Here is a 10,721-nt window from a genome sequence, read left to right on the forward strand (position 1 = left end):
AGTGGGGGGCTTCTGCATCCACATCTGGGAGTAGTAAGACCCCCTATGGAAAACTGTCTCAATTATTTGCTTTTAAAACTTCCAAGCACTTCTCAACTGAATGCTCCTTTAGGCAGAAAGATTGGTCTGCAGGCCAAAAACTGGGAACTTATTACCCAGGACAAATAGGTTTTAAATATAGTGTCCCAAGGATACAGATTTCACTTCCACACATTACCAACACCAAACGGGTGGCCAGATCTACCCCCAAATCTGTGGGCAGAGGCCCAAAAGCAAGTACTTTCTCTCGTAAGCATTGGGGCTATTCAGTTGGTACCAGAAGAGGGAAAGGGACGGGGTTTCTATTACAGACTTTTTCTGGTACCCAGAAAAGAAAATTCATGGCGTCCTATCCTGGACCTTTCTACTCTAAACACCTTTTTGGTGATTCCAAAATTCAAGATGCTGACTACCTTTCACACTACCCCCTGCCGACCATACCCTAACAACAGATGCATCAGACAATGCATGGGGGGCTCACTTGGCAGGGAAGTGCATTCAGGGCAAATGGAACCCAGGTCAAATGCACCTGCATATCAATCAAAAAGAAATGTTAGCTGTACAGAATGCTCTGACAGCCTTCAAGGAACACATTCTACCAGGACAACTAATGGTAAAGACAGATAACACCACTGTCATGTGGTACATAAACAAGCAGGGGGGTACACATTCTTACCCCCTCTGCAGGCTAGCCATGGCATTGTGGAACACAGCCTTGAGCTACCAAGTGAATCTACAAGCTCAATTCCTGCCAGTAAAACTAAATACACTTGATAGACTAAGCAGAAACCCCATGGACCCCCACAAGTGGAAATTGGAACCAAGGATTTTCAACATGTTGACAAGCAAATGGGGAGCCTGGATATAGACCTACTTGCCTCCCCCCAGAACCATAAATTGGACAAATTTTGCACAAGGATTCCTCACAAACAAGCTTGGAAAGTGGATGCTCTTTCCTTCAGCTGGAAAAACTTATCAAGTTTACACCTTTCCTCCTCTGCCTCTGCTCTTCAAAGTACTACTAAAGATCAAACAGGACAAGCCAAGGACGATTTTGATTGCACCAGACTGGCCACGCCAACATTGGTACCCCCTCTTGCGCAGTATGTCATGGTTGGCCCCATGACACCTGCGTCAGACTCCTTTCCTGTTTTCTCAGCAGGAGAACCAGATTCTGCACCCTCAGCTTCAAACACTGAATCTAGCAGCCTGGCTAATTGCCTAATCTATCCTTTACCATCCCTCAATAAATCAGTGATGGATATCGTAGAGGCAAGGAGGCCTAGTACTAGAAAATCTTATGCTGCAAAATGGAAAAGATTCTGTGCCTGGAACCAATCTCAAGGGATGAGCACAGCAGCGCCCAATTTACCTCAGATTTTACAATACTTAACTGAGATGCTTCACAAGGGCTTGTCCTTTTCCTCCATCAAAATTCACGACTCAGCCATTTCTGCTCATTATAACACAGGACCTCCTGTCTTCTCTCACCTACTGCTCAAGCAGTTCCTCAGAGGGGCCAAAAATTTAAGGCCACCCAGGAGAGCTCCAACTCTAGCCTGGGACCTTAACTTTGTCTTTGAGAAACTCACTCTTCCTCCTTTCGAGCCAGCTTCTACTGCAGATTTAAAATTCCTTTTTTGGAAAACAGCGTTCCTTTTAGCAATCACTTCAGCAAGAAGGGTATCTGAATTACAGGCCCTTATGACAATGGAGCCTTTAATCATTTTTCATGCAGACAGGGTGTCCCTCAGAATCAATCCCTCCTTCATGCCCAAGGTGGTATCCAGTGTGGCTCTTAATCAGTCCATTCATTTGCCATCCTTCTTTCCTCATCCACAGAACAAAGGGGAACGGATACTGCACTCCTTAGATGTGCACAGACAACTTAGATTCTACTTGGACAGGACTAAACCTCAAAGAAAATCTGAACAACTGCTGGTGGCATTTGCTGCAGGGACAGAGGGGAAGGCTATTTCAAAGCAAACCATTTCTAAATGGATAGGCCATTTCATTCATTTCTGCTGTAAGCACCATGGAAAGCCTATCCCACAGGGCATCAGACCCCCTACAACCAAGGCTGCATCTATCTCTACAGCCTTTCTCAGAGGCATCCCTACCAGGGACATCCTAGAAGCTGCTACCTGGAGTTCTGTACATACTTTCACCAAGCATCATTTGCCAGTTTTCTCTAAATCCAGACCTGGCTTTGCCACTGCAGTCTTGCAGGGCCTTATAGCTGGTCCTAATGCTATTTAAATTCCTCCCCCCAACCTTAGCTTTGGGAATCTACCCAAATGTAATGACTACAATAGTGAAACACGAAGAACATAGTACAGCTGTGTGCACTTACCATAAATGTAGATGTTCGAGTGTATTCACTGTTGCAGTCCTGGTTACCCTCCCTCCAGCCCCCTGAATTCTTTTGGCTATACCTCTACTCTCCTTTACTATGCTTAAAAGCTTTTTGGTGTATTTGCGTTGTTGTTGGAGGTATAACTTTGTATATATATTTAATTGCTTCCCATTAGGGGGGCACCTGACATCTGGAACAAGAAAAAACTGATGTAATGGCGTCGGCTGCATGTTTTATACCCCTGACGTCCTGGAAGAAAATAAAGCAACTGACGCAGGACCCAAGACTGTGTTAATCAGGCCGACTGAGGGCTACTGCAAGCAGATAACCCAAATGTAATGACTGCAACAGTGAATACACTCGAACATCAACATTTATGGTAAATGTACACAACTGTACTTTCCTGGAGTCAGTGTCAGGGAATGGACACAACTGTGCCCGGCCTACCTCACTTAGATTACTTAAGAGAAATGCTCCACCAAGGCCTATCCTTCTCTTCAGTTAAGATTCATGCCTCTGCCATCTCAGCTCATTATAATACTGAGCCACCTGCTTTCTCTCATCCTCTGGTCAAACAGTTCCTTAGAGGGGCCAAAAATGTAAGACCCCCCAGGAGAGCTCCCACTCAGTCTGGGACCTTAAGTTTGTATTGCAAAAGCTCATGCTTCCTCCCTTTGAACATGCTGCTACAACAGAGTTAAAATTCCTCTCATGGAAAACAGCTTTATTTCTAGCTATCACTTCAGCAAGAAGTGTGTCTGAATTGCAGGCCCTTATGGCCATGGAACCCTTCATTATCTTCCATGCGGACAGGGTTTCCTTCAGCACTAACCCATCATTTATGCCCAATGTGGTATCCAGTGTGGCTTTAAACCAATCCATCCATTTGCCAACTTTTTTCCCCAATCCTCAGAATAAAGGGGAAAGGATCTTGCACTCCCTGGACGTGCACAGGCGGCTTAGGTTCTATCTGGACAGGACTAAGCCTTTTAGGAAATCTGCCCAGCTGCTAGTCAGCTTTGCTGCAGGGCCAGAGGGCAAGGCCATTTCAAAGCAAACCATTTCTAAATGGATATCACACTGCATCCATTTCTGCTATAAACACCATGGGAAACCTACGCCACAGGCAATCAAAACACATTCTACTAGGGCTACATAAACCTCTATGTGAACCATATTTTCTTCAGCATTCAATCAACATATGTAAATGGACTATATTGACTTCCACTTTTATATGTTTAGTAACTAATCAATCATTGTCATATAATCTTGGTCATCCTTTTTTAGGATGTTTAAGTAATGTTACACATTTAATTTGGCATAATAAAACTTATGAATTTACTTTTGAGATTCATACTGGAAGATATTTTCTCTGGCTACCAGAAGCTCTGTATTATACCAACTTCACCTTTACACTGAATTCTTTGTATACAGTCCTTATTAATACTCATTAGTTACAAAAACATTTACAGATTGCAAATCACAGTATATTGCATCATGAAATGAACAGTATAATTATGGGTGATAAATTGATTCATTTAGCAAGAAAGACTGAATCAGATAGCACATAACTGGTGGGATACGGTCACCAGCTGGTCATTGTCAGGGACCAAACTTTTAAATTGGATAATACATCCCATATTAATAACACTAATTTTATTAACTATTTGGAATTGATATTTAACTGGAAGCTGCAACCTGGAGCTCTGTAGACACTTTCACCAAGCATTACCACTTAGCTATCTTTTCTAAATCCAGAGCTGGATTTGCCACAGCAGTCTTACATGGTCTGATTGCCAGCCCTAATGCTTCTTAACTACATCCACCCATCCTCAGCTTTGGGAATCTACCCAAATGTGATGACTGCAACAGTGAAACACGAAGAACATAGTACAGTTGTGTACACTTACCATAAATGTAGATGTTCGAGTGTATTCACTGTTGCAGTCCTGCTTACCCTCCCTCCAGCCCCCTGACTTCTCTTTGTTTCTACCTGTCTTTTTTGTTTGGCATATCTTATATCATTGGTATTTGCTTTTTGCTGGGGGTGTTCCATACCATGTAATTGCTTCCTGTTTTGGGGGCTCCTGACATCTGGGGCAAGAAAAACTGATGTAATGGCATCTGCTGCATGTTTTATACCCCTGACGACCTGATGTCATGGAAGAAGCGACAGCATCCGATGCAGAAATCCCAAGACTCTGGTATTCAGGCTGACTGAGGGCTACCTGCAGGCAGTTAACCAAAATGTGATGACTGCAACAGTGAATACACTTGAACATCTACATTTATGGTAAATGTACACAACTGTACTTTGCTACACTGTCTCAGGATGCCCACATCAACCAAACTGGCAGGAGAAACTGTAGGAAATTGTCTATCCATATTTTTCAGAATCTGAGAGAGAGGGCCAGTAAGAGCTCAAGGGTAAGCCTAAAGCCCAAGTGCTTAAACCAAAACTAAGAGCCATAGAATAAAACAATTTAAACAGGCTATAAACAAGCAGCAGCAAATGCAACAGAAAAGATGCAATAGAACACTTCAGAGAACAAGCTGCAACAAGTAGCAGATAAAGCAAGATGAAGTAATGGAGCGGAAGGAGGAACCACAAAAACAGTAAAATAAGCTGAATAAAGTTGTTGTTTTTTTTTTTTTTTTTTTTTTTTTGTTTTGTTAGTAAAGTGGAAAGGGAGAGAGGAGATACAGAAGAAAATTCAAGGTTGAGGAATTAAGGGGGTTGACCTTTTCATATGATCCCTGTATTAGGTAGAATGAGCTAATGAGATGGGACTGGCAGGAGTGTCCCTTATCAAATTTACAGTAGGGGCGAGCAACAGCAAAAGCCACAAACTATCAAAACATTCAAGCACAGCTCAACAAATATATAAATGGAGACAAAGAAAAGTAAATAGTTCAAACAAATAAATAAAAACAGTGCAGTAAACTGGTGCAGAACTGTTATACAAATAAAAAACAATGCAGTACTGATAAGCAAACAAATACAACCAGTGCAGTGCTGATAAGAAACACTGGACAGTTAGATAAAGTGCAAAAATATATACTTATGTAGCTCTGTAATTCAGATTGTTTAAGAAACACTCTCTGTCAGGCACAAATGGAGCTCTAGCAAGATAAGCAAAAATTCACTCAAATGTAATATTTTTATACCAGCAAGATAAAAGACCCTTCCAAAGCCACACCCCGAGGCAAACATAGCACAGAAGCTGTTTGACCAGTTAAATATCAATTCCAAATAGTTAATAAAATTAGTGTTATTAATATGGGATGTATTATCCAATTTTACAGTTTGGTCCCTGACAATGACCAGCTGGTGACCGTATCCCACCAGTTATGTGCTATCTGATTCAGTCTTTCTTGCTAAATGAATCAATTTATCACTCATAATTATACTGTTCATTTCATGATGCAATATACTGTGATTTGCAATCTGTAAATGTTTTTGTAACTAATGAGTATTAATAAGGACTGTATACAAAGAATTCAGTGTAAAAGTGAAGTTGGTATAATACAGAGCTTCTGGTAGCCAGAGAAAATATCTTCCAGTATGAATCTCAAAAGTAAATTCATAAGTTTTATTATGCCAAATTAAATGTGTAACATTACTTAAACATCCTAAAAAAGGATGACCAAGATTATATGACAATGATTGATTAGTTACTAAACATATAAAAGTGGAAGTCAATATAGTCCATTTACATATGTTGATTGAATGCTGAAGAAATATGGTTCACATACAGCAGAATATTGTCCACAGATTAGTATGTTCATTGTATTGGTGCAGTGTTCCAGCTTGTGCATCCTGTTAGAGAAATCTATATAATTTCCTTCCAACTCTTTTAAGCCAGTATCCAAAAGGATATGTAGGAGGTCCAAATATGAAGGGTAATACCAAAAATTCACACATTATTCTAGCATCAGTAGTATTATAATGAACTATTTGTCTAATAAAATATTTATCAGTACATTTTGTTTTATCAGAATATAACTTTATCCAATTATTTTTAGGAATCCATTTGTGAAACAGTTGTTGCCAAACATATTCATTATTAACTAATAATTTAGTTTGAACAGAATTCCTTTGTATCTGCATATACATAGACTGTAGAGTACATTTGGTCCAGTTTACAAATTGAGTTACACTTGCATCAAAATTTAGATTACTAATTAATGAATAATTGAACTATGTCAGAAATTCTTTATCACTGTTAACTGTTTTTGAGTGTGCCACACAGTGGGGTTCCACTGACCCTGTAGATGGACAATATGAGAGATATCCTGACCTGTAGTTTTCAATTTATTAGCTAAGACTTCAACATCAATTGCATTCAGAGTTCCTAACCCAGTCCTATGCCTCCTAACAAGGTGTCACACCAAGCTTGTCTTCTTCTGCACATTTTAATGCTCAGGAAAGTAATATTAAAATGCAAATCCAAAAAAATATTAAATTAAAATATTAAAATGCAATACAGTTTTTTAATATTTTTGCTGTACATATTTACATGTTGAAGGAATTACTATTTGATCAAAATGTGCTGTAAGATTATTTTGTAGTTATAACTGAAGCCCATGCATTTCTATTACTAATTTCAGAACTGCTCATGCAGAATTATTCAGTAATATTTTGTAGATACATAGTAAAATTAAAAATGCCTGTATCATTTTTACATGTATGCCTAGTTTCATAATTTCTGTTACAATTAATAGCAAGATTACAGCATTTTATATCCATTTTGTTAGTTCGGTCGTAACTTCTCCTTTGTCTAATAATTGAAGATACACGTCCATTTCATGCTCTTCAAATAGTTACATTCCCTATAATGGTCATATTTGCAATGTCACAATCTTCATTAGCCGGATATGTAAAATTTAACTGTGTTCTATTGTACTTTTAATCCATCCCCACTGTATTGCAGTGTTAAGTTTCTGTTCCTTCACATCCGGTGCTATAGATTCGACCAGATGGACTTCACATAGTACAACAATTGCTATGCATTTCAATGAAATCTGAAATCACAAAAAGGCAATGTATTTATTTTCTTAGATAACATTTGTTTGCAGGTACAGATTCCCATTTTTCTTGTCCCGGTCTCATTACTAGAATGGTGTTATGCAACAACTTCAGATGGCTCAGGTAATTTTGGTGATTGGATCCACATTTTTGCACCATTATTTTTGTTTGTGGATCCAAATCCCTTATCTCCTCTGTCACAGTGGTGGGGGCTGTTCTCTTTACCACAGGCCTGCCATACACTGGTGTTATAAGAAGTTGAGCCACTCTTCCCCTTTTGTATTAGCAAGTTTGAAGCACCAGTGTTTATTAATATCACTTTGATTTCACCTTGGTAATCAGCATCAGTGACACCTACCATAATCTGTATACCATTTAAAGTTAGTCCCAATCGGGGTGCTGTCAAACCAAAATTTTCAGGAGATATTTGAATGCCTATTCCTGTTTCAATCAGTTGAATGCCTCTGGGTTTTAACCTATACATTTGTAAGGCATGCAAATCTAACCCTGCTGGTTCTGGAGTTGCTCTAAATGGAGCCAGAGAATCCTCTTTCATTTCCCAGTACATAACGATATTGGTGGCTACATAAGGCTTGATTTGCAATGATGGAGCCAATATCCTCATTAGAGGAGTCTCACTTTCTGCAGTTGGTCCATTATTTAAAACTTAGAGCCATGTTCAGATTGTCTGTCCAATTTTGTAGGGAACCATTTCCTAACTTTCTTAATTGCTATTTTAACAATCCATTCATTCTCTCAGTCAAAGCTGCCACTTGTGGATAATAAGGGATTGACACACCCATTCAGTGTTGTGCTGTTTACTATAATCCTGTACCATTATTCCCTTAAAATGTGAGCCATTGTCGGTTTGTATTTGGAGAGGAATGCCATTATACAAAATGATCAAATCAATTGTTTTCAAGGTGTTTACCTGCGTAGCTCTTTTACATGGATAGGCTAGTAAATGCCCTGAATATGTATCCACTGCTGTACATAGGTATTGACATCCTTTACTAAAGGGTAATGGTCATATGTAATCAAGCTGCCAGATTTGCCCAGGTAGCTTGCCTCTGCCTAAGTGACCCTGTACAATGTGTGGCATCGGTCTGTGTTGCATATGCTGACATACAGGGCACTGTAAAATAACAGTCTTAATTACATCCATAGAAATCAGAATACATCTTGTTGTGCCCAACTGTAAGTGGCCTTTTCTCCCAAGTGTCTACACTTTTGATGAGCCCACTTTGCCATGCCAGACTGCTCAGATGTATTCTTGTCAGTATCCTTGTCAAGCTCAGCCTCAGTAGTTTTAGTTTGCTCATCTGTAATAGAATTAAACTATTAATGTCCTTCTACTCCTATGTTGCTGTATTCTAGGTATGGGATTTCCTGCCCTCAGGCGACTGGTACATCGGCTTCTATACAAAAGCTTCAGCTTGGCTGCTGTAGTGTGCATGGGATGTCACACGTAGGGCCATAAACCAAAGGGCCTTAAATTTGACATCTGCATGCACAATCCTCAGAACATTTCGGTCGCAGACGACATTCGCATTGTACGATCGCTTCTTCACAGATGTCGCATCTTAAAGATAAGTAGCCCGTTGGGTTTCAACTTTTCTTATTTTTGATGATTGTTTAGCTAACACTTGGTTGTTGTAGCCTTTAGCTGATGTCAGGAAAAAAGGGAAAGTGCCAGTGCGGGTGCCAGATACCCCATAAGGATGTCCATGACAGGTGTGTTTTTTTGCCTAGGCTGGCAACACGATTACTCCTCCTGCACTATTTGTAAATCATTTGTGCCTAAGACCTTGCACAGCCATCTGGCCGCGTTAAATCTCTACCTCGAGAACCAATGCCTCAAACAGGTAGCCCTTAGGATGGATCCTTCCTCAGAGGCCGCACCTGAACCTTTACGCAAGAAGGCCAAGGTTCCTAAGCCTTCTTCACCTGCCACTCTGCTTCAGGACGCACTGCCGATCAAGGAGTTGAGGCATGCTTGGATGATCTGTTGACTGCAGTGACGTCTCTCAAGGAAGCCATTTTGCAGCCAACCGGCACATCCTCGGAGCTCACTCAGACATCGACACCCATCAAGGTCGAGGGGGAACCAGTTTCGGTGGTACCTCCGGCAGGAATCCAAACTTCAGATGTGCTAATCTCCAGACCTGATGCCAGGCCACTCTCTACTTCCCCTCCGGCCAAAAAGAAGCAGAAAACTAAACATACCTCCTCTTCTTCAGAAGTCACACCGGACTGGCAGGCCTTCACTTCATCTCTCATGCAGGCTTACATGGCCCTTAGGCCTTCAGCCTCAGCCACTTCCACCCTGCCTCTCCTGAGCCCTAGGCCTGTCTCTGCTTCTTTCCTCCCATCCATAACCCCTCAGGTCAGGGAAGAATAACATGACTGTTCTTTCTCGTCATCAGAGGAGCCCATTTCTTATGTTTCCCAGATTGCCTCCCCTCAATAATATTACTCTCTGGATGAGGAATTGGTGGAGGGGGACTCTCCCCCTGAGGACATTACATTTGGTGAGACCATCGCCAAGATGAAGGATTACTTTAAATGGGACACTTCCCAAATGACTGACACCCAAAAAAGGTACTTTGAATGGCTGTAAGTGGAATCACCCTCCTCTTCAGCAGTCCCCCCTGTTCTGCCTACAACCTCCAGCCCCTAAGAATCCTGACCACTTCTATAAAGTACCAGTGGATCACAAATTCTTAGTTAAGCCACCCTTGGTGGACCCAGCTGTTATTGCCACCATGGCAGATAAGCAATCTAGACTGCTGCCCTCTGCCTCTCTACTACCCAGTGACAAGGACCATAAGTACATCGATAGGATGGGGAAGAAGGTGTACACTTCTACTTTGGCTTTCAGAGCCATAAATTATCAAACCCACATGACCAAGTATGCATTAGACTTGGTCTCTCAAGCCTCCTCCAGACCGGCTTCCTTGCCTGATAGTCCCAGCAAGATGGACATCATATCCAAACTTTCCTTGGCCCAGAAGGTAGCCAGGCACTCCATAAGGTGCAGCTAAGATGCTGCAGAAGCATCCGCCAGGTCTGCAGCATCTGCTTCAGCCCTCAGGAGGTACTCATGGCTAAGACTCCAGAACCTCCCCAAGGACTTCAAGGCTAAAATCCTGGACGCCCTTCTGGACCACAATGTGCTGTTCAGAAAACAACCTTTTTAAAACTCTACAAGAAAAAGGCGAAGAACTCCAGGACATTAAGCACCTGGTAGTGTCCCCCATACTCAAGTATTATAGGAGCTACCCTGCTAAAGCCCCC

General features: G+C 41.2%; 1 protein-coding gene across 1 annotated transcript; it reads right to left on the reverse strand.

Moving 5' to 3' along the window:
* Nucleotides 1-7,521: 7,521 nt before the first annotated feature.
* On the reverse strand, nucleotides 7,522-7,992 carry LOC122798837 (deoxyuridine 5'-triphosphate nucleotidohydrolase-like). Its single transcript, XM_044067960.1, has one exon. The coding sequence runs from the start codon at nucleotides 7,990-7,992 to the stop codon at nucleotides 7,522-7,524; it is 471 nt and encodes a 156-aa protein (XP_043923895.1).
* Nucleotides 7,993-10,721: the final 2,729 nt, after the last annotated feature.

This window comes from Protopterus annectens, chromosome 3.part1 (assembly GCF_019279795.1).
Source record: "Protopterus annectens isolate FY-2018-M chromosome 3.part1, PAN1.0, whole genome shotgun sequence".
In the NCBI taxonomy this organism is placed as follows: Eukaryota; Metazoa; Chordata; order Ceratodontiformes; family Protopteridae; genus Protopterus; species Protopterus annectens.

Bases quoted from the DNA above. Each gene is read 5' to 3' on its own strand.
- LOC122798837 (XM_044067960.1), bottom strand. From the start codon at position 7,992: ATGTACTGGGAAATGAAAGAGGATTCTCTGGCTCCATTTAGAGCAACT.